Raw genomic sequence first — 25652 nt, 5'->3', positions numbered from 1 at the left:
ATAATATGTATCTAAAGTATATTTCACATAGGAATGAATATAACAATTCTATACTTTAAATTTTTTACCAGTGAATTAAACGGTTGATGCTTTGTCAGCATGGTAGCTGATTCCTGATGCCTTTCTTTAAATGTTGCTGCATTAGTCAGTAGATATTCCTCTTTATTTTGGTGTGCACAAGTGCACGTTCATGTAAATTAACATGTATGACTTACCACACCATGAATATGTATAGGCAGCATAACCACTAAACGTTTTCGTGTCCTGGTCTATAATGCTTCAATCCTCTAGATTTTAGACCATCAGTAATTGATTTAATACTCTTCAACAACCAAACATAAACATGATTATGACTCAAAAAAGTCACTTCAGTAGGTAAATTTGGACTACTTCCAGACGGTTAACTTTTCAGGTTGACGTTCACTTAATGTAAACTGTCATACTGTCAAGTTACCACATCAGTATGTTATTATTGTATTATAACATACTAAATTAGATCTTTCCCTCAGTCAATCTTGGCACAGATATACTTAACTATATCCTGCATGAAAAATTAAAACAATAGCCCTTGTTCAAAGGTTATTTAACACAGAATTAAAAAAGATTCACCATTTTCAAAAAGTGACTTCTTATGACTGTAGGAGTATTGAAGTCACCCCAACACACTATTGCATTTAAAAGGCTACACCTTGGATCCAATACAAAATATAGGTACCGTACTGGCACAATTTGGTAGTTAAAATGGGTACAGAAATTAACCTCTTAGGTCTTAGAGAATCTGCACCAGGCGAGTCCAACAACCAGATTGGAAGGACACCATGAAATGTAGTTAGTTTAGACGAATTTATTAACAGTGTTGCAGTCAAGTATTTTTATTTGAGTACCAAGGTCTCCTGAGTACTTGAGGCTCTGAGTATCAAGAACCATAGTGCGAGTACTGCTTTCTTGGATCCGAGTTCCGAGTACCAGTGTCTATAAGTGCAGCACTTCACAGTGGCATTCCGAGAACCGATCATGAGTACTTGTCCATCCGAATACTTTTGATTTATTACATTTACTAGAACCTGATGCTCACAACTGCTACATGATGATCATAGAAAGCAAATAAATGTGTCAAATATCGAAATGACGATGTGACAGTTGCAAACAACTTACTGGTGTGCACACCGACTAATATGAAATAATGCTGCGAGTTGTTATTTATGATATCTATTCACATGCATGCATGCCTTCTTCATCTTCTTACTGCCTATATATACACATTGTACTTATATATATACCGCTGAAGTAGCATACATGACTATTATAGAGTACAGTGGAATGCGAATAGGATCGAAAAACAATAAAGCACCCGGATTTAAAGTCAATTATTTTTCTTTTTTACATACAATACTCGCCCTGATCGATTACCAAATACTTTCAATCGAGCATGAGGATGAAGATATTGACTGAGTCATTGGGGAATATTTTAATACAGCCAATATATAGATAAAAATTTTATTGAAGCTCTTTTTGCAGCATAATATCTGCCGAAAAGTTGGTGCAATTCTTTTATTGCTTTGGCGTCTTTGGGCTATCGTGATTAGTATCGGTCGGGAAGGGGTACTTTACATTCAGTAGGGAAGGCTTAGACCATTTATCCACTCCTTTCAACCTTACTTGCTAACTTCAACGACACCAATGCCTAACCACTTCATTTATTAAATCCTTGACAAGCCTCTGTACTTTACATAAATGTTCATGCCCCTATACCTAATCATGTGCGCGTCACTGGTGCAATAGTTCTCTATTATTCATTTGACGAAACGCACATTCACTTAATATCGATAATATATCGGAGTAATAACCGTGTCATATCTCCATGGTAACGGTAAGAATGTCTTGTAACATGCATGCTTAAGTTGCGGAAGGACATACGGAATGTTATGACCAGTGATCTTTTGATATTTAGCTTTGCTTTGGTGAGATGGAAACGATCATAGCAGTTATCACTGACGGTAAGGTATTTCACAGTTCAAGTTAGGGTTGCTGTTGAATGCCCATAATATTGCAACAGGAGTTAATGACACACTAATGGCACCATTCAATACGAAGACGTAAATTCCTGATCCCGTGAGGTCTCGAATATATCCTATAAAGAAGAAAAAGTATAAGACTGAGTTTATCCTTTGGAAACAATTAATAAATGCAATGCTGATAATTGGAGCGCCAAACAGCTTACAGGAAACAAGCTCTCCAAGGTATACTTATCAAACTTAAACAATAAAAAACCTTGTAAACGACAGTAAAACAAGTTTACCAGCAAATTGATACAGTTGTCAGTTAATTGGTCACGCATGCAACCATTAAAGTCATACTTCAAACATCGTGCATGAGCTAAAGGGATGTATCTGACATAGCTCCAAAAGAAATATAATTAGATGAAACAGCTGTTTCAAGGAGGCTTTCATGACTACTGCACCGAAAAGCACAGAGATATGAAATATTCCTCACTATGATGTGGCCGAATAAACCATTTCCCATAATCTATCCCTCCATAATTGACAACCAACTACACAGTTCATTTCAAAAGAGTCATTTAACTACAGTAACCCATCAACTCTAACATACAGTAAGTTTAATCACAAACGAACTAAGTTCCTTCATTAGCAATTTTTTTACAAGTAACACAATATACATTTCTTGAATAGGATTCATTGGTACAGGAGTGTTACCACTAGATGAACTGCATGATCATATTCATCAAAATAATTCAAATTTAAAGATTGCAATTTCAATCTTTACGCCGAGAAGATCTCAAATAGACAAACAAAGATCTAATGAATATATACATATGGTTAAATATTGATGTGAAGCTCTATTGATCTCATATTTTTACTTTGTTACATACCTGAAATCAGACCAGATAGTTGCATGGCAAAACCACCAAGGAAACATTCCGCAGCCAGAGCGGCTTTATAATGTCGAGGACAAACCATAGTGCTTATCAATCCGTACATACCGGAGGAAACCACCGCTTGACTCATACCACATATAAAGACAACACCCGAGACGAGGTAATAACTGCGAAACATCACGGTCAAAAGGAGAGTCACTCCAGTAGCGAGGAGAGGGACGAAACTCGATGTAACAGCATTCATTTTTTGGAAGTAAAACATTAATGTCGCCACTACTCTGCCAATCAACCCACCGATACCACCAAACGAAGAGAGGCTGACAGCTTCAAAATCGGAAAAGCCAAACGTTTTACCAACTGGGACAAGAAAAAGAGCCCAGGAAACAAATAGATAAAGACTAACACTCTCAATCACAATTATTATTAGGGCATGTTTATGTTTGAGAAAGGAAGACATCTCTAATCTCACTTTCTGAAACATGTTCTCTGCTTCTTGATTTTTCTTTGAAGACGGAGTATCCTCTCCCTCTGCATCTGAGACGGCTTCATCGGCAACGTAGTTAGTAGCAATGTGCGGCTCTTTAGCAGCTACTCCCATGACCACTGTGTTCCACACAACAGCCCCAAAAACAATCAGAGAGTTTTGTAGACCGTATTGGTTTCGTAAGATTTGCAACACTGCTGGTAGAATTGAGATTCCTACGTTTTCAAACATTACGAATACTGACATAGCAATTGGAAATTCGTTCGGCCCAAAAAACTTTAGCAGCAACATCACCGAAGGCAGAACAGATATACCAAGCCCAATTCCTGTGTATAAACGATAAAATAAAAGAATCTCGGATTTAAAAGAAAAGAATAACAATTGTAATTTCAGTAAAATATAACTATAATAGTTGAAATGTGCCGGTTCGCCAAGGTAAGACGAAGGACATTTCAGAGAAGATATATATAGAAGATATATATATATACATAAACATATATATATATATATATATATATACATAAACACATATATGTATATATATATATATATATAAATACTGTGTTTGCCATAAACAGAGGAAAAGTTCAAAATGTTCATGTTCCTTGAGAACATGTTTTTAAGCGCACCATGAGGAAGATTTTGTCTTAAAAGTCCTACATGTGACAGGTTAGTTTAAAACTTGTCAAGATTGATTTACTTATTATCCTGTAATTGTTTTGCTCAGAGATAACAGAAACAAACCCTGAAGCTAACAATATCGCCAAGATCACCAGAAATAAGCTGAACGAAGACTTCAAATCGATCTTCTGTGTAACGAAGTTCATCATATTCTGTACCTGTAAAGCTATCACCGTTTGAATCAAGTTCTTTTAGCTCCATTGATGATGTTTGATACATTTTAACATGAAAGGTATATTTTACGCTTTGACACATTTTATTATCATTATCAAAATATGCCATATATTCCAGACAAATTTTCATTGTGAACATATTACTAATCAGTGCCCTCCTCTTTGTGAAATAGTGGTAAGCAACGTTAAAATGTTTAAAAACATGTTTATAGATTGTACCGGTTAAACACGTTTATTTACATACATTAAGATTTCTTAAAGTATCGTGTCTGTCGGGGGACTGCTGACGCACATTTCATTTTATTCTGGCGAAGAAGAACGCGCCCCCCCCCCCTTCCCATTTGTATTACCAACCCCACCATATTTGTTACGAATCTGATCCTTAAGGGCCAGAAAAGTTAAATAGGTGTGAATATAGCGGACGTTTTGAGATGAAATTGTCGAGTGTGATGAGAGACGGCAAATTGTTCACATACACGGCAGTTGATATTTCAATACAAACAAATATCTTAAACGGTATTTAGAAAAGTTATAGTCAAATTTTCATATGAACACTATAAAAATGTTATAACAAGTCAAATATCGACTCTTTATTATCGAAGTGTCCACTTTTCATATGGAAAGTATTCAAACAAATAGTCGAAAAAATGTGGAGTTAAAAAAACGAAGATTGATATGAAGTTGTTGAGATTTTATTTTCTCTATTCAATTTGGAACACTGTAGTACCTATATAAGTTAACATCTTCTTGGGGGAAATATCCAAACTGGCCACCGGTGTGAATGAGAATGAATGAGACATAGTTATACCACCAGAAAACTAAGAAAATGTTTGTCATATCAAATTGTAACACAGGATTGCAACTTGGGGTTATAAGAAGGCCAAACATGGTAGCAGATTATAGTTCTGTGGGTTTTCCTCTCTAGATCATTGTACACCGACAGGCTTATTCTGTAAATATGATATGATGTAACATAGGGATTATGTCGGCTGTCGACTCTTAAAGTCTCGAATGCTCGAATGTTCATTTAGTGTGTGTTGTTGGGAGTTTCAGATAATGATTTCCGGAGTAAACGTTGTTATTGATTTGCCGTGCCTTTTGAATGTTACAAGGTTAATGCAAGACGAGAATGTTCTGTTTCCTCGTGTACTGTCGGCCTGCACACAGCGAAAAGCCCACCGGGTGAAGCTGCCGTGAACGGTGAGTCTTCCTATTGGTTATTAGTAAAGTGGTATATAATTAAACCTAGGATGTGTTTAATGTACAGATGGTTGGTGTAGGGGTAGAGCAAGAACTAGCTACAGTGCATGTTAGTTAGGTTTGTCATCAACTCACAATCAGATTCTGCAGGGCGGTGGATGAAGGCCATGGGATTAACTGCTCGTTTAGTAGCGCCTGCATAAGTATACTTTTAAAAATCGTCGGCGCTATTTCAGTTTTTGTCGGGGATGAAGAGATAGCTTAGTCTGAGCACTGGGGTAAAAGCTGCCTTTTTAGGCTAACGTTTAGGTGGGTAAAGTTGATCGTAACTTGTTTGTTGTTGTTCATAAGGGGCATATGACTGCTGTCTGTTTTGTTTGTTACAGGAGCATTTTAATACTACCAAGTAGGGTGCTCTTACTTTTACTTTTGCGTATTTTTAATATATTGTTTCGCTTCTTCGCTATTTAATTATGTCTTTATTATTGCCTTTTGTGCTACGTTGTGGTCCACTGGATAGACTTGTTTAAATTTAAAGGATTTTATTTATTTGCCAGACTTATATAGCGCTCTTGTCATGCTTAAGCATGTTCAAGAGTGCTTTACAATGACAACAAAATTACAAAACCCTTAAAATATGAATATGAAAATTAAAATGGCCGCAGTGTAAATAGTAATATATATATATATATATATATATATATATATAGGCCTATATATATCAATATATATATATATATATATATATATATATATATATATATATACTATATGGTGGTTGCGGTTATATATATATATATATATACTATATGGTGGTTGCGGTACCTAGATTTAAAATAGTCCCGGTGATCCCAACGTATGACCATGAATCGGGACCGGATGTGACGATGGCTTTATATAAAATTGAATCGGCTAAGCACTCTCCAAGCAGAGGGCAGGCTCTTTTATCTCTATAGTTGCAAGTTTTCGTGGCATTTGCTGTTGGGTTGTTTGCCCGCATTTTTCTGGCATTGTGGGACTTAATGATAGAATCCATGTTTTTCATACAACTGCAGCTCACTTTTATTATGTTTCTGTTGAAGATTTTCCACAGCTTGCTCCAACGTGGAAAGTGCTTATCTATGAGTTTGAGAAACCCACGTTGGTTTCCACGTTCCTACTATATATGGTGGGTTGAACCACGTGATTTTCCTCAGGCGGTTCTTTCGTTTTTTCTTGGATGTTGTTGATGCGCCCCCGTCGACCTCGTTGTCGTATGAGATGGTACGTTCGTACCTGCTTTTCTTTAGCGCTGCGTTGTAGGGCGATGCTGCTATGCTTTAGACTCCCTCGTTCGACGAGAGTTCCCAAATCCTCTTTTCAATTGCCGTAGGAATGTGTTTGGTGATGGTGGGTGGGTGGTAAGATTTGACGTGTATAGAGCGGCCTATCGTTGCGCTTCTTGTATGGTTTGTGAGTTCCAGATTCTAGGTCCAGGGTTGTTTCAAGGAAGTTGGTCGACTTTAGGTTCGTCTGGGCCGTGATGTTAAGTCCATGCGTCTGAAAAATCTTGACCAGCTCTTTGCGGGTGCGGTCTGCCTGTCTTCCAGAGTAGCCTCGCATGACGGCAAGGCCGTCATCTCTGTAAAGACTAACGCTGGCCACCTCTAGCTCCGCTTCTAGTTGGTGTAGTATATGTAGAGGCCTATCATTAAATATTTCTGCACCATCATGAGCCCCCATCGTTACGGCAATTTCCTTTGTGGTGTCTCTCTTCACCCAGGGTTTGCCATCATGGTCGTACAGCACTGATCTTCTCGCATGTATTATTGTTTCGTGGTAAATTTTGCGGATGGGGCTGTAATTCTTGGCCCATGCTAGAGATTTGTTGAGGAGATCTTCAGTGATTGAGGGTAGAAGTTCACTATGTCGAAAACGAGGAATGATAACCTGTTCATTTCTGGGAGCTCGGTGAACCATTTAAGGACAGAGGAGGTGTTTCTCCATTGGTTCACTTCTATTTTTCGTCGGATGTCGGTATTTACCCTGTCAAGGATTTTCTTACTTGCTCTCCCTATTTCGGCTTTCGTGGGGTTGATGAGTCTACATTTAACACTGTTCTTGAAGTTCTCTTTGTGATCCTTGACAGCGATAAAGGTAGGGCGTACGGCTGTGTTGGGTATTCTGTCGCTAATGTTCAGTTTCTCAGAGATGTTTGCGCATTCTTTTTCAATATCTCGGACTGTTTTGCTGTCCGCGATCTTGTATTTCTGGGTTATATTCTCCGGGATGGCTCACCGCGGGCAATTTTAAATCTAGGTACCGCAACCACACAAAGTCGTTTCGCAACAGGAAATATGGAAAGGAGACAGAACTATCTAAGCATATCTGGGCAGTGAAAAGTATAAGGGTAGCGATTATTTAATTGAATGGAACATAATGAAGCAATCCGACACACACCAACGCGAATCAGGAGCATGGAATCTATGCATGGAAGAGAAGCTAGCAATAATACAGTCGATGGACAGATGCATTAACAAAAGATCAGAGCTGTTATCGCGCTGTCGCCATGGCAACAGTAAAAACACACGCCTGAAGCAGAGATAATCCGTGTTGATCAGTTCAGTTGCCTGATGATCGATGCGCAAGCCGTACCCGTGAAACTCCGAGTAGCATTATGATGGTATTTTAGTTAAGTATACTTGGTGATATTCTAGCTCTGCCTTGGTATAGAGAACTTTTTGTGAATATTGGCCGCTATAATATGTGATGTATATTTATATATATATATATATATATATATATACATATAAATATATATATGTATATACATATATATATATATATACATATATATATATATATGTATATGCGTACAATAAGGATGTGTCTTGAAAAGTGTGTGTGCAGTCATTAGTCAATGACATTGTGTCAATATCTCACTTTATCAATGAATCATTGCTGATTCCTTGGCTTGTGAAGTTCCTTCATAGGGGGTCAATACAAGTGGAGTTGGATAAGGGGTTTTCGAAATTATCTGATAATATTAGTTTTTATTCGGGTGGGAGGGTGTATAAATATATATATATATATATATATATATATATATATATATATATATATATATATATATATATATATATGAAATTTAAAAAGCAATACAGATTTACAGTGAATATCCTAAAAAGAAAAAGTGAGTTTTAAGTAATATCTTAAAAGAGGCTAAATGTTTTGGCATCACGGATATTATTTGGCAGTGCATTTCATAGCTTGCTAGCAGCAAAGTTAAATTGTCGGTCGCCGTATGTAGCAGTCTTTTCTCTGGGGACCACTAGTGTAAAGTAGTTAGCCGATCTCAATGTTCTGTTAGGCGTGTACACAGTTAGAATCACTTAAATATTGAGGTGTTTGAAATTTAATTGATTTATATGCATGTACTAATAGTTTGAACTCACCACCACCACGACGGCGAACAGGCAGCTTGTGAAGGTCTCTTAAGACAGGTGTGACGTGTGAGAAACGCGAAGTTCTGGTGATTATACGTGCCGCGGTGTTTTGGACACGTTGCAGCCTATTCAAAGTCGATTGTGGTGCACCAAAAAGCATCGAGTTGCAGTAATCAAGACGCGAGGTTACTAGGCCAGTCACGAGTGATTTGGTTGCATCGTCAGTTTAAAAACCCCTCATGTGACCGATATTTTGAAGACTCGCTTATCCAGACCTACAAACACTATTAACTTGTTGGGACATGTTCAGATGAGAGTCAAACATTACAACAAGATTTCTTACCGTTGGCGTTGGTGTGATAACAGAATCGCCGATATTTAATGAAATGTTTTTGACACATTTTTTGTTGCGCTTAGTGGAAAATACATCACTTCCGTTTTGGCAGGGTTCAGCTTTAGCTTATTATTGTGCATCCAATTCTCGAAATCAGCTAAGCATTCGGATACTGGATTCATTATTTCCTTCTGTGCATCCTCATCGTTAGGTTTAAACGACACATACAAGTGTGTGTCGTCAGCATAAAAGTGGTAGTTTAATCGATGACGTCGAATAAGTTCGCCCAACGGTGCCCTATACATTTTGTACATCTTATGACCTAAAACTGAACCTTGAGGCACGCCTTGCTTCAAGATGACAGGTTCAGAATGATGGTCACCGGTAGTCACAACTTTTTTGCGATCGCAGAGGTATGATGACATCAGGACAAGGCATCTCCAGTAACACCAAATGTGTTCTCGAAACGTTGCAGCATGGTTTTTTGATCGAGAGTGTCAAAGGCTGCCGATAAATCGAGCATAATTAACGCGGCTACATATCCTTTGTCCAGGAATGATAGGAGGTCGCTCTTTACTTTAAGTAGTGTAGTCTCTGTTGAATGTGATATACGATATGCAGACTGCATCGTCTCGTTAGGTTGTTGTCCGTAAGATGGTGTTCCAAACGGGCATCTACTACTTTTTTTTCATTAATTTAGAGAATTATGGAATGTTGGATGTTGGCCTGTAGTTGTTGAGGGTGTTCTGGTCAAGTCCTGATTTCTTTCAAAAGAGGCGTGATCTGCGCACATTAGAAATTATTAGGAACGCAGCTGCTGGAGAGGGAGGCGTTAACAATGGCGGTTATCAGAGGAAGTAGCTGATCCACGCACGACTTTAACAACCAGGTTAGTAAAGGGTCGAGTCTACATGACTTTTAAGGTGACTTGGTGATCCCTCGCTTCACTCGCTGGCTTAAGCTGATCAAGAGGTACTAACCCTGTTGCACTATTAACACTCTGGTTGGTGCTTAATTGCCTGTCGTTCTCAAAATTATCGCGGATTTTGTCGATCTTGTTGGTGAAGAACCTTCTGAATACACAGGGGACTTTACTGGAGGAGTAGTTTTGCGGAATGCATGATTCTGTGTTGTGGCCTAACAGGCCACATTTAAAGTTCCTTTTTGGTCACGTCCGCATGCAACGATCTTCTCTGAGTAATAAGTCACCTTGCCATGCGTGAGTAATTTATTCATTTTAACACAGTAATCCCGATGAATCTGGTGGTCAATTATCGAACGACTTATCCGCCATTTTCGTTCCAATTTGCGCCGTGTGTGTTTGGCTTCGTGCAGTACGTAGCAATACCATAGACAAGTCGGCCTCATCGTTATGGTTTTGGCGCAGATCGGCGCGTGTTAGTCAAGAAGTTCCATCATTGTATATTCCATCATTGTATGCGTTGAAAAGTGTGTCCATGGAGCCAGAGGTACTACCTAGCAGTGGTGAATTGGTAATATCCTGTCTGAAAGCCTCCATGTCGATTTTGCTGAACTTTCGATAAGAAACCAGTTTTCGAATAGGGACAGGCTTTGGCAGGTTAGTGGTGAAGCTAACATCAAAATGGTCACGTGATGCTTTCCCCAGTTGATCACAGAGTACAGGGTCTGTAAATGTCGCATCCGATACAACATCATTCGTGTCCCTGCTGATGACAACGGCCAGTGTATGGCCATGGATATGAGTGGGTTCGCGAACATGCTGTTGAAAGCCGCATGCTTTCAGTGCATCCAGAAAACATTGGGCGTGGCTGTCAGTATCTACATCCAAGTTAAAGTTGAAATCACCAACGACGAGGACTTCTCTCCTGTCAATGGCGTAGTCTGTGAGGAATGTAGACCATTCGTCTAGGAACGCAGACGTTGTCAGACCATGTTGTTGAGATGGTGGAGGTCGGTACACCACAGCCAGTCGAACCCTTTGGTTTTCGATGCTATGTTCACATTTTACAAGTTTATAGTGCACACCGGTACTGGAGCTCAGCAGACGGACATCTAGTGCTGATTTATAGAGCAGCGCCAAACCTCCACCGCGTCTCCCTTCAGGAGGAGGGACATGTTTTATTGAGTAGCTGGCGGGCACGAATTCACTAATGCATTTCTTGTCGACTGTTGAACCGAGCCAGTTTTCTGTAAGTGCAACCAAATCATAGTAATTTGTCCTAATGTATTCCCCAAGAGACAGGCTTTTTGTTCTTAACTGACCTGGGGATTCAAGCAACATACTTGGAGAGGTCGTTTGATGAGAATGACATATTACCCAGATACACGCCTAATCTCTTACAAGTTATCATGTCTTAAACTGTTTTTTGCAGTTGGTATGACTTTGTGGTATCGTGAACGGATGCACGTGGAAACAGCATAAACACCTTACACCAGTTGTGGAATCGAGTTCGGTAATCGGCTGGCTGGATTCGCTGGCGATATATGCAAATTTGCCCCGACCAGAGATCAGGGGATCAGATTGTTATTATTTACACCAGTCTGCGTAGATACGGAGGTTGCTTTGTGGCGGTCACTGGTGACAATGGATGATATAGTCTGGATTAAATTTCTACCCACTTTTGTTCCTTCCTGGTGCTTGGCACATCTCGAGAACGGTTGATTTTAAGTTTTTCTGCGAGCCTTTGCTAAGTTTCTTTTTCCTGAAAGGCTCTAAGGAAAGCAGAAACAACCGGCAATACGCTAGTGTCATTGTTAATGGCTGCCATACTGGATACAATGGAGCCAATTACTGTACGTTGGCTTTAGCCAATTGGGTTGACCGATCACAAACTGCTTCTCCTTGTTTGCTTCAATATGTAGTGTTACAATACGGTGCCCGCATTATACACATACAGTCAGGCGATAGGCTAGCCTATCATAACCGATATACGCCAGTACCGTTGCGGAAAATTTTACTTATTTCAAGAATAATGTCCAGATGTTATAGTGCACGATACACGATCAAATTACTGTATTCCACAAGCAAAAATGCGAACATTGTAAAGGTTTAAATCAGTCCAAAATCAAAGTTACTGTACAAAGCGATTTGGAGTACAGCCTCACAGGGCAAATCCTAAACGCTTATAACTTGGGCTATGTAAGTTAACACACTGAAGCAATTTTTGAAATTAAACATCCGTAGGATCAGTTATTGGCAAAATACACCACTGTTCAGATGTTTAGTTCTGCTGTATTAAACAAGGTGGAATGATTCAGTTTCTTATATATTTTATAATCAAGTTCAAGCTCAATCAAGCAGTAAATATTACATATGAAATGCTTCATTAAATATATCCGTTTTAGAGACAATGTTCTGTTTGCTTTATATATCACCATGCTTACAGAGTAAAGAGGATGAAGTTCAATAAAATGTAGAGATCGAAAACAAAAGTGTTCCGTTTTTGTTTTGTTTTTGTCACTGAGATTTTCCTCATACTCAAGGGCAACTATGCACAGTGAATACATGTACTTACACAAGTGTACAATGTTATAGTGTAGTGGTGAAGCATCACTGCAGGATTGCACGTACATGTATTTTTGGTGTAGAGGGGGGTGAGGGGAGGATGGGGGGGGGGTGCTGGGGAAACCTTCTTCCTTACATCGTATCACTGCTTTTACTTCCTAACTACTATACTATGATATTCCAATGTTCTCTTTGGGAAGTTTGGACCACACGGGGCAATTTTGTTTCCATTCATAACACTTTCCCCTCGCCCACTCCCCCAGTCGGGGCAGTAAACAAAACTACCTACTTAAGGCATTCAAAGCATTGCCCTTTAAACTGTTTACTTGTCTTCCACTTGCCCACTTGACACCCATCATCCACCCGCACTTTGTAAATCTTGATGCTTCTTTTCCCATGCGTATTTAGCGACTATTGCCATGTATTTCTGTTGATTAACCATTTAGTTTCATGAAAGAATCATATTTTCAATACAGACGAATTCAATTTGAAACCATTTCAAATTTCCATTCAAACTGACCAAAACTATTTGACACCATTCGAAAACCTTTCTTTCTTAATGGAATAGCATTCTGGAGTGGCTGTATGTGAAATGTCACGCCCAATTTAAAACTTATGTATTGTAAAGAAGCATAAACCATTGCATATTGTTCAGATAATTAGAACAAGTTAAATCTATGTTTTTATACATTTGCTCCATTTCTAATTGTGTACATCTAACAGACGAAATGTACTGTTGTTTTATAATATCACTTACCTGATATGCCGTAACCGATGAACAAATGCCAAATTGACTGTAATCTCAGTCCACAGTAAATATAACCTAATCCGCTCAACACGCCCCCGACAATACACAACGACCTACTGCTGTAGACGTCCAGTAATGGTATCGTGAAAGGTGCTGGGAAATGCAACAAGATACAATAATAAGACATAGGACCAATATTATCTGCTGTAAAAAACATGAAAAACAATAAGTCACGCGGATCCAGGTATTTAGTAGCCAGCCAGCCGTGCAACTCTGCATTGCACGGCAAGTTCTGCAATATTACGGCATAAATGAGTGTGCACGGATTTCGGTATATAGGCCTATTTGAAGCCCTCCATATAATTTCTTGTCAGAAGTTTCTACAAATTCAGTGAAATGTGAAAACGTCGGAAGCAATCTCCAAATATCCTTAGAAACAAAAACCCAACTATATTACACACACAAGAAATCCACTATAGTTATTTCCGTAGTTTTCATCATTCATAACTGGCCATATTGGAAACTAAGTAGGCCTAATGTTGGTATATTGTTAGAATCCAGCAGGTAGGTTATAACCTGATGCATCTACAGTATACTGTGTTGTTTCATGGTACATGCATATCACACATGCGAGTAATTTTCTATGATGTAGGCCTATATAAAATTTGAACACGATGATGGCGATATTTGTTGATGACTGTTCGTTCGGAAAGCTGTATACATTATTCTGCTACGTATTTTAGCTGAGTTTATCCTATATGTAATAGTTATGACATGTGCTCCTTTTGTACGTATCTAGCATATTTAGCAAACTTCAATTTAACAGTACATAGAAACAAGACGATGGTTGGTTCATTCATACAACTGCCATGGCCTTACTGAATTTTTGTAAACAATATTTATAGACGTTGAGCGTTATTTCATGCAAGGCGATTTTCCTAACGTTACTAGTCTAACGTGAGGCCCAGTTGTCTTTTCCCGTGTAAGTGGGCCAACTCGAGTTTTGGATGAAGAATGGAATCCAAGGGATTACCTATAAATATATTTTTCAAGAAGAAAGGTTCCGTTCTTCGAGTTTCTCTGACACAAAAGAGTCCATAATATATTTGGGCCAATATTACAATTTACAAGGATACAAAGTTAATATAGCAAAAGTGTATAATTGATACAATAGGTGAAGGTATACCCGGAGCTAGTTGTTATCGGATATGGCTTCGCTAACCATGCAGGACTCGTACAAAGTAATCTGACTATAGTGTCAATAATATAGTTAATCAGGAAAATGTTGAAACAAATTTTTTAGAGTGTAGATAGCGGTCTGAAAATGAACGATACTTTTAACTCCTCTTTAGTATTTGGAACAATAATGTGATGACGATTGATATAAAACAAAAACAAATCCTGTGTTTTACCGACATTGGATGAAGGAAAAGCATTTATTGATTTAATGACTTAATTTTTGAATGATGATTGCTTTTCAGTCTATTATTTTACAATTATGATGTACGTTCACATTTTCTACTACTACATTTTAGAGTAGGTTATTACGGGCTTATCAATTCAATTTAATCCCCTTTGAAGGAATACGTTAAGAATTTCGATAACCGATGTATTGATCCTCTCAATATTTTTTATCTCGTATTAAACTCTAGTGACAAGCTTAGTTGAAAACCAGTCTTCATGAATATCTTAGCCCACTCTTCCGCAGAGACAAATAAATTTCTTCTAACGCGGAGTAAACAGCTTATCAGTGTGGATTTCTCACATGAAACTTCATCTCTGTACTGCTGCATCCTCTTCAATTGTTCGAAAGATGTTAAGATAAGTTATACGTTTCAGTATAGAGTTATTCGCCGTATTATTCTTAGGCGTGACTCCATTACTTAATCCCACACGACGTCAATTGTGTTCCACATATAGAGATATTATAGGGACCCTTGTCAGGATAATCACTAGCAACGACTTGACTCGACGACTCGTAACATCTCTGTTAACCACATGCAAAGGAGTTATCAAAATGCGAATATTTTTACAACAAAAAAATAACGTTTTCCCACCGTATATTACCTTAAGGCCTAAATAATTGAGATTAGTTGTTTGATTTAACTAACAGAGAATATTCAAAATTTGTTTTATTTAAAAAAAAAATTAAAATTATAGACGGCTGCTGTATTTACCAATCATATATGCCAAGCCATTCTGGAACGACATAGCCCAGGCTACCCTCGAGTGTGTGGTATTCAGGAAGATGACTATCTCGTCGAGTAAAATGCCATTGGCTTTCAATGAACCACTGAAAATTAACATCTTGATGCACATGGTTACAAGGTAGATATATTTATTCATTTTGCGTTCTTCGAAAAGTCCAAATCTACGAAGACGAAGTCCCCTATTTGTGTGATGCTCGTTTTGTATTAGAGTGAACATAACAACATACTTTTACATATGTTCACTGTACCTGCCACTTTGATATAGCCTTGTTGATAATTTTTTAGTTAAATTTATGCTTGATAAAGATCAAGAATGCACTGATGCGTGGCTTGTCACTATATAGTGAACAATAGAAATGAGAAAGTATTAGCATTTGTAACAGTTAGCGTTAGGACTAAGTATGTGCTGGTAACGCAACCACGAGAGACATACTGTAAGATCAAGGGAAGCGGGTTTCAATTCTGCGAGTCGCCTGCCTTTGTGAAGATATATGACACAGTATATTTAAATGAGTACAAACACCATGTTCTATCGTAATCCGCAGGGTAAATGTTATTTATTCACCATAACGGTAAAAGTGAATTACGATATGCAAAATTATTGAAAATATATATAAAATACTAATAAAGTTAAAACATAATTAACACATGACAGTCATCATGGCCTAACACTAATGGCCTAATAATCTAATAACTCGGGAGTCACGCCCATCTCGTCTAATACAATGATTGGTCCCTCGGTCCACAAATGGCGTCGCTAGTGGGGGTACATCATGCATTCCTTGGTTATCCGGACTAGGAGTGAGGGGCTCCGGCGTCTAAACTACCGTCTAAGGAACATCTGTAAGGAACATCTATAGGCACGTACGGTCCCTCGATAGGTTGAAAACTACATCAATATCTGTACATACTGTGTAAAAATTAATATAATTAATGAAACTGGCACAGTCTGTTTCCACTGCAGGTGTTAAGGTTAATGTTAAGGTGGTAACTCTTGGTAAAGCGCACATTACTGTTAAAACACTCAACGGCGCTGAACAACAATACAATTATAAAAACGATTTCTTAAATAAGTGAGTCTTCAAAGCAACTTTAAAAGTTCTGGTCTTCGAATTTCTTGTGTCGACGGGGAGAGCGTTCCAAAGTCTGGGGCCAGCGACGCTGAAAGAGCGGCCTGCGAAACATTTGCGGCGTGTGAAAGGAACCTTGAGAAGGATGCCCTTTGACGAGCGTGTTGAACGAACGGGTGTCTTAATATCCAGCAACTCAGACAGATAAGCTGGTGCTGAATTATGTATACACTTATAAACGAGGAGGAGGATCTTGTACTCGACACGGCCATTGACGGGGAGGATATGCAGCTCCTTCAATGCTGCGGAGGCACTGTCATATTTTGATCTGCCGAGAATAATTTTAGCCGTGTAATTTTGGATCCTTTGTAGAGGATGAAGTGTGGAGGCCGGGAGGTTGATAAAAAGACCATTGCAATAATCCATATGGGAGAAAATCATGGCATTTGCAATTTTGAGACATGTCGACTTGTCCAAATATTCCCGGATCTTCTTCAGATTAAACATGGCGAGGGCTGATGCACGAACTTTCAAGGAAATATGATGTTTGAGATTGAGGGTTTCATCCATGTAAACACCTAGTAGCTTCACACTATCAGTAGGACAGACGGGAGTGTCCACAATGGATAAAACGTCTGTATTGCACTGTGGTAGTTGGCGATTGCTTCCGAAAACGATAAACTCCGATTTTTCATCATTCATCTTAAGACGGTTAAATTGCATCCAGAGTTTCACATTTTCTAGAGTTGATGAAAGACCCCTGATTGACTCCAATTCCGAAGAAACATCTCCGGGTTTAAAACTGGAGTAGATACTGTGGTCATCGTCGTAGCCAATGAGGAATTGGTCATCACTGATACACGTGTTCATTGTGCTAGTATAGCAGGTGAAATATACTGGTCTATTTATACTACCCTGTAGTACGGAGAAATTGACCTACATCGGCGTAGAAAGTGATTTGTTGATACAAACAGCGAATTGTCTCTCAGATAAATACGACGGTACCCATTTTCTAGCTAACCCGTGAACTCCAAAGCACTTCTCGAGAATGTCCAGTAACAGCTGGTGGTTGACTGTGTCTGGCAGCTTGGAGTGTCTTGGTGAATTGTCACCATGCATTGCCAACACATTACAAATGAACTAAACAAGAGGCAAGGGGTTCACGATCTCTCACAGTAATCAAAAAAATTAATAAGGAATTAAAAAAAGCATGAAAATATGCAATAATATACAACAAAGATAATCAGTAAGGGTGACACAACAATAGTGAAATATTATACACAAATGTCAACCTGATCACCTCATACAAAGTAAAACATATGGTGCATCTCATCATACCTGGTTGGCATGACAACAACTATTAAGTATTAAAATCAAGTGAACCTTCCGAGACAACAACTGGATGCTAAATATACATCTACCTGCCTATATTACTCATACAGCGATAACACAGTGCTCCAAAAGTAAGTGAAACTGATTATCCCTATCTGGCATAGCAGTGTAATCTTATGTGTCGTAGTGTAATATATATTTAACTAGAAACTGGTTGCACTATTTCCACTACGAACATATCCTAATAGAGGCGAGTGATTAACTCTAAAATCTGTACACCCTCTATGACTTACATGGAGTCTACAAGTATAAATAATGTACTACTGGGAAAATCCCTCAGCTAGTAATAATAGCAACAACAGTAGCATACTAACTATTTAATTCAACCCATGAATCTCTACTGACTTAGACCACAGGTTGCTATGGGAACTGACACCTCTTGTTAGGCTGCAGGTACCTAAGCGTCCCTTGGGACTAAGAGCAGGCTATAAAACGGAGACTATGTAACCTAGCCCATCTGCTGTATATGGTCAGATGGAGTCTGTACCAGTGAAGGGTGAGACTCATAGGGCTAAATACATGGTACTACCCAAATATTCTAAGAAAACAACAACAATAGTGTATGGATTCACAAAATAGTCAATATGAATACTTACATATTGCTACAACTCTCTTCAAACATAAAGGTTTGCAGAAATTCGGCTAATCCTATAACCATGGCAACTAGTAATAGTGTAGCATTGCATCATGTGATCTAAACATAGCTCTAATAAGGGAAACTAAGTACAACTAGACTAGGCTACCAATCCTCCAGGAGGTAGACAAACTGTCTTCCCACATCTTTAACTTATTCCACCAGAGATTACAGAGTGTGACATAACTCACTACACTTAAGGGAGAATAAAACAAAGCCTGGTATGTTAGTATTGGGAATAACATATTAATTATCACTTACTTAGCGTAACCCAAGAGTAACCCAAACCACACAAGGCTTAATGGTCCTTTAGCAGGAATTAGTCCACTGAGGGGTAGTGCACACATATGTATGTAAATATATATATATATATATATATATATATATATATATATATATCTATATATATATATACATATATATATATATATATGATTCTTCATATATATAATATATATATATATATATATATACATATACATATATATAGTAAATGAATAAAGAACAACACACCAGAAAAATTCCACTTTACGCCCGGTTTCGTCCTCTTTGGACTCATCGGGCGAAAGTAAGAATCAAACCCCGGATCTTGTGTCACGAACCAAAGTCCGTACCACTCGACCTCAGTGATTCTACTGGTGTGTGAATGCCTATAAATTGGCTTTGAATAACTGTTATCGAGGGCATATTACCCAAATGTTATGATTGACTATAAAGAGTGGTAGCCGTTTTAAGTTTTATGCTATCAAGATAATTCATTTTGTGTAATAATCACATACAATGTTTATTAAATTTAATTGAAATCACACATTGTATCACGTACTTAAACGCCCGCCTGATAGTACGGAATAGCAAATGCAACGTTTTCCGATGAGGGAGTTAACATAAAAATTCGTTTTCCGGAACCGGTTGATATTGACATATCAAAATGTGTACATTCTCCTTTAACGCAGAATCATAAATTTTCTTCTGTTTTGATGTTTGCATTCGTACATGTTTATGACACGGAGCAATTTTATCATAACTGAAGCACTTTGTTGATACAACGCCATAAAGCATAAAGCAAAGCGAGTGATGGAGTGTTAAGCACACACCATATATTTGTCATTGCCCTTTGCCTCTGCGATGTTGAATGTAAAATCAACGTAAACAGTTTTGCTTCTGGTGTGCAAAGACGGCATATTATCACGATATACACCGAAGCATTGTGTGTTGTGGTTGGAACATTGTGTAACCAGCTCTATAACTTGACAAGTATCGGTTGTTTCGTTTTCGTGTCGAAGAAGTAATGGACGAGATGTACCGTTTCAGCTTCTTAGGACACCACACACAGATGCATGGTGAGCAGTGGTGACATTTGCACGTTAAGTGAAAGTATTTTCTGAGGTAATGTAATCAAAGTAGAATATAATGCAGTGTTGTATGTAAAACGTTCTACTCTAGACCAGGGGTTCCCTATTTGGGGTGTATTAACCCCCTTGGGGTGCGCGAGTCCATCCCAGGGGGGTTCGTGAGACGTTTCTGAAAGTCAAAACAAACTTTTTGTACTTAAGTATGACATATCATTTAATTTAGTGATGTACAAACGTCGTACCTATATGGAAAAACCCTCTTTGTATTTTTCATTGCAATATTACACTATGAACTTGATCTTTTACGAAGCACTGTTATACGTATTATAGAATTATACTGGCTCATATCGTGTCTCGAAAAGTTGGGGGTTCGTGGACAACTCTGACATCCACAGGGGGTTCGTTGGGGGATAAAGTTAGGGAAACCCTGTGCTAGACCTTTCACTCTATAGTGTTCCCTGGAGTAATTATAACATATTTATGTAATATTAACTTAAACTCCAATATTTTAATATCCTAGCTAAAATTAATCATAAAGTATTGAATAATATTACATAGAGTAAACATGTTAACTTTTCATTAATCATTCTTTCTAAACCACACGATTTCTTTAATTTTGGGATTCTTTCATTACCTAATATTTGTCCTTAAATTAAGAGCAAGTTCCAAACTGTATTTTGAAAACGTGGTTTCATGCAAGTGAAATCTTAAGTGTTTATTTTTTTTTCAAATGATTTTATCCTACAATCTCTCAGGGGAATAATTATCAAATCACGAATATTTTACCTCTGTAAATCGTAGGGTTGCATTGATACGCTTGATCGTTCCTTTTGCGTTCTATTCTGTTTTATATAGAGTGGCTAATGCATGAACATATGTTCTATATGACGCCAGATGCGCCTGCACTGTATCAGCAATACGATTATTCGGACTACAAGAGAGAGAGTTTCCAACAAAGATTAGAACTGACGCCCAACAATCAACATAGATTATTATTCCAACATGGAAAAACAGACATCTGAACCAGTCGTACAGAGAAAGAACCCGGGTCTTACGCATTCTGTCCAAAGTAAAGGACAACCTGTTAATATAAACAAACTGATTGGCAGTGTCATGATCCTGCCGAATCAGTTGATCCATATTTATGACGAAAGGATCGAGAACGGATGTGTTCGTCTTGTTTGTAAGGACCCTCAAGACTTGCATGGGATGCTTTGGCAATACCTGGTGAGAACCTACGATAAAACGGCTCCCGTGGTTATGGCAAATGTGACAATACGAGACAAGGAGACCAACGTTGTAGCATTTGCTGTCGGAAGGAGAGTCTTCTTGGTGAGGTTCCATTTTCGGGGTCAAATGTATGACTCCATTGAGTCAATTTCTTCCTTGAAGGTTGACGACGTTATTACAGGTTCTTGGATTTCTTGTATCAACGCGCATTACTCTTCCGGCAGCAAGTTAAAATTTGACCTGTTGATTTCTATCGGCGTTCAGAATGAAATAAGAGGTTGCTTGGTAACGGGAGAAGTGGTCAAGGAAATCAAACCGCGGGAGGAACTATCACTCGTCACGTCCATTGCATCGTCCGGCGATGTCATTGCCATTATCCACCGCGAATTTGATCACGTCAGACTGTTGGTATCCGATATCACCACCAAAGCATGTGGATCGCTCATACCTGTTAAACATAAGTCCTGTCAACGCCCTGTTTCAGTGATTTGGACAGGATCGATGTGGATGGTTCTATGGGTTGGTCAGGAAAGATCAAAAGTTTGGATGATTTCTACGTACAAACATACAGGGGAACTTATTAAATTCTCCGTATCTTCTTCTCAATTCAGTGATGGCGACGAGCCAATAAGTCTTGCACGATTAGGTAACACTGGTTTTGTCAGCTTCAAAAACCATTCAATCAAATTGTTTCAGTTTTAGAGATCTATGTGAATATTTTGGCAGTGATGTGCTTTCATGTGTCACTAAAGAGATTCGGTTTTTAAAATTTATCGAGTATGACAACGTCCGAAGAAGAACAACTTTGATACAACCTTCGATTTCAATATATAGGCAAAACTCGGAAATGTCTGGACTGAAAATGATACACGGCTATATATATATGCCATTGACTTCCAATATGTAGGATTGTTCTTTTACCATGAGCATAGCTTGGAAGATCAAGGCAATCGAGGCAATCGTCTTGGGTTATGCTTGGTTGAACTCACGTGTGCATGTTAGAATCGAGATCTTAATAGACGATTAAGAAAAGGCATCTTAATAAACGTTTCCTTGAACGCGGATTATTTTTTCTTCTTGTAATAAAAACATTTAGAATTATACAAAACAGAACATAAATACACATACTGATATACCAATGACAGTAAACTTCCAACGTTATTATAAATATGAATTGATTGGGTTGTTAGTCATCCTTATGTTTTTTATACATGATCCCCTGCATTCGTTCTAACTAGAAACGATCATCGTTTTACTATACTCTTATTATTACTTCTGTCTTTGGTGTAAAATCATAATAATAAGTAGTAATATCATGAACATGATGAGATGGAATGTGAAGTAGTAATATCATAAATACGATGAGATGGAACGTGATTCAAAACAATAAATAGGTATTTAAATTTACTTTAATACAAACAACCTATAATGAGTTCACATTCACAAACTATGCAAACAAGATATTTATTGTAGATTATAGTTATGGGTGAATTAATCTCCGTGCATGAACTGTGTAGTAACCAATGCTTAAACTGGTCTTAACTTAACGCACTGTGCAAGGAAAGCGAAATAAAGTTTAACCAATAAAAGGGGTGTGTGAATATGCCTTCTTCGATATTTTTGGATATTTGGGGGAGTGGGTGGTCAAATTTGAACAAATTTACATAGGGACTTGTTAAACTCTCTGAAGCTACTATTTTATCTTTATCATTAATACACAACGATTCTTCGATTTATAAGTATAATTATGTACACTTCATAACGCACTGACATTCCTCAAAATGATTGAAATATGTAATGTGACTAGTGAAACCACCAACCCAAAATGACAATGTTAAACTAACACAAGCCATAACCTACCGGATTTGAACAATCATGAGCACCAAAGGCTGCTATCTTTTTGGTTATTGACATCACGAGTAAACGAGTGATTGTTTCCTTGTCGTAATAATAGTATGACCAGGCATTCAAGACTTGTATGTGTCCATATCAAGCTATATACGTGTACATGCATACGATATAGGTAACTAATGAATTTAGTGTATTTCTACAACATAAACACAACAGTCATAATCATATCGCAGCGGAAACTTTTAGACACGCGCGCGCAGCGTGACGTTATTCGATCACAAGCCAAATCACCTTCCTGCGCAATGACAGTCTTGCCCTGCAAGTCCAGTATTAACAACTGCTGTTTAAAACCATGGATTTTCTGTTGTTTTAATGCGACTTAGAGGCGCATTAAACATTTTGTTTGTAATGATGTTAATGATTTGCTTAAGTACTTATATAAGTATATAAATATAATATAGAGCAATTAGAAGACAACATTGACCACAAGCAAGAATATTTATTTGTTGATTTGAGCTGTTAAAAAGTTTATTTAAGGATAATGTTTGAATACTCGCAAACAGTATACAAACGGTATACAAAATAGTTAAAAAAATGTAAAATTATAAAGATATTCACAAACAATCCTAAAACAGTACAATGGACAAGGCAACAGTTTAAAGTTATCATCACCCATACAAAAAATAATCAAGCTTATTGATAGATTAAAACGTGGAAAGGCTCCAGGTTTTGACGGTATTCCTGTTAAGTTTATTACAATTCCGTCTCCCATGTGCTATAGCCCCTGTATTGGTCCATATCTTCAAAGATTCTTTTTTTCTTAGATTAATCATAATGTTCTCACATTATCAACAGTTATTCCATTTGTTCAGAAGGGGTTAAACAACTTTGCCGGAAAGTTTCAAATTTACAAGTGGGCTTCCTTTCATTCATAAGCTTCTTGAAAGTGACATAGAGAAAAGGTTGTGAACATTTTTTGAAACACAAATGATGTTTTGTATTTCTAAGTGTTTTGTTTGGATTTAGGGAGGGTCACTCAACCAGCCTTGCTTTATTATAAATTATTAAAATTTACAGTATACTTTGGAGAAGGGTAATAGTGTTTTATGATTATACCTGGAATTGAAAGAATTCAAAGCCTTTGATACAGTGAACATTCAATACGGTTTTCCCTTCTGAAATGACTTCGTAAATTGGAAAGATTCCAAATTTGAGATAACATATTGAATTGGAAGCCACCCGACGAGTAAGTTGTAATCCATAAGCCATTTATGGTCCCTTAATTAAACGTCGTAAAAATAACTGCTGGTTATTATTATTATTATTATTATTCACATGAGACTTTATGTACTTTTATTATATCACATGTTCCACTCGCCATTTTGCTGATGATACAAATATGTTGTGCCGGTTGAATTAAGAAGGTCAACTTGGCTCTGAGGCAACTTAAGGATTGGTTTGATGCAAGCTAATTAACTTTACACATTAGCAAAACTAGCTAGACAATTGTTCATGCGCTTAAGATGTTATTCATGTTACTATAGTTTTTAATTTGACGGTATTGTAATTTTTAAATTACATTTGGCAAAATACTTAGGATTGATTATTGATGAAAATTTATCATCGAAGCAACGTATTAATGATCTATGTCAACGTTAATTTAAGTACATTGATTTTCTCTACGATCATATTAGACACACCCTTCCAAATGAAAAAAGCAATTCAAATTTACTCTAAATTTCATTTGTTTATTCTCAACTATCTTATCTGCAATTGAAATTGATGGTACATCATGCAATGTTTCTTAAATCCTCTTCAAATTTTACAGAATGTATTGATCAAACTAATTTCAATGAAACCTAGAAGGTTTTCAACAAATCAGTTAAACCTGCAATATAACCTGTTAAAGATTACAGATATTCACTAGTACAACATTGTTGGGATTGTATTCAAGTATTGTAATGACAATGCTACCTAGTGTGTTAGCTGATGTTATCCATTTGTGTAACAACAAATCACGTTATTTTCCATGTTTACCCGCCATTAAACTGTACATGGTAAATCACAGCTTTAATAACAATTTGTTTTAACATCTGGCACAAACGTCCTTCCACATTTTAAATCAAATAATCGTTTGCAAGCTTTTCACAAAAGACTAACCACTATGCTGATTCATAATTCGACAGTATAGCAATACCAATACCTGTTATATAAACATATGATGTGTATATACTTATATTTGTGTGTGTTATCGTGAATAAAGTGAACCCATTTTTTCTCTTCTTTTAACATCAACTGGTCGCTTACTTTATTAAACAGCATCTTTTTCTAGTGTGTTATCGTGAATAAAGTCACTATTTTTTCTCTTCTTTTCACACTAACTGGTCACTTGTTGTGTTAAACCATAGAGTTGTTATGTTCCATAACATCACCCTGGTTATACAGCATTATTTTCCCTAGTGTCCAACATATGCCATCATTCCTC

General features: G+C 37.5%; 3 protein-coding genes across 3 annotated transcripts; 1 reads left to right on the top strand and 2 right to left on the bottom strand.

The window, feature by feature from the left end:
* Window positions 1-4: 4 nt before the first annotated feature.
* Window positions 5-15863, bottom strand: LOC139976129 (monocarboxylate transporter 2-like). The gene is made up of 4 exons (XM_071984575.1): window positions 15606-15863; window positions 13438-13581; window positions 2891-3706; window positions 5-2131 (listed from the first exon to the last, which is right to left on the bottom strand). The coding sequence occupies exons 1-4, from the start codon at window positions 15853-15855 to the stop codon at window positions 1989-1991; spliced, it is 1353 nt and encodes a 450-aa protein (XP_071840676.1). The 5' UTR covers window positions 15856-15863; the 3' UTR covers window positions 5-1988.
* Window positions 15864-16687: 824 nt separating this feature from the next.
* LOC139976377 (uncharacterized) lies at window positions 16688-17578 on the bottom strand. The gene has a single exon (XM_071985082.1). It carries the CDS (start codon window positions 17576-17578, stop codon window positions 16688-16690), a length of 891 nt encoding a protein of 296 aa, XP_071841183.1.
* A 2235-nt stretch (window positions 17579-19813) lies between these two features.
* Window positions 19814-25456, top strand: LOC139976183 (uncharacterized). The gene is made up of 2 exons (XM_071984696.1): window positions 19814-20120; window positions 20942-25456. The coding sequence occupies exon 2, from the start codon at window positions 21089-21091 to the stop codon at window positions 22016-22018; it is 930 nt and encodes a 309-aa protein (XP_071840797.1). The 5' UTR covers window positions 19814-20120; window positions 20942-21088; the 3' UTR covers window positions 22019-25456.
* The last annotated feature ends 196 nt before the right edge of the window (window positions 25457-25652 follow it).

This window comes from Apostichopus japonicus, chromosome 11, assembly GCF_037975245.1.
Source record: "Apostichopus japonicus isolate 1M-3 chromosome 11, ASM3797524v1, whole genome shotgun sequence".
In the NCBI taxonomy this organism is placed as follows: Eukaryota; Metazoa; Echinodermata; class Holothuroidea; order Aspidochirotida; family Stichopodidae; genus Apostichopus; species Apostichopus japonicus.
Note: the sequence above shows the minus strand (reverse complement) of the source record. Positions and strands in the feature narration are given on the sequence as shown.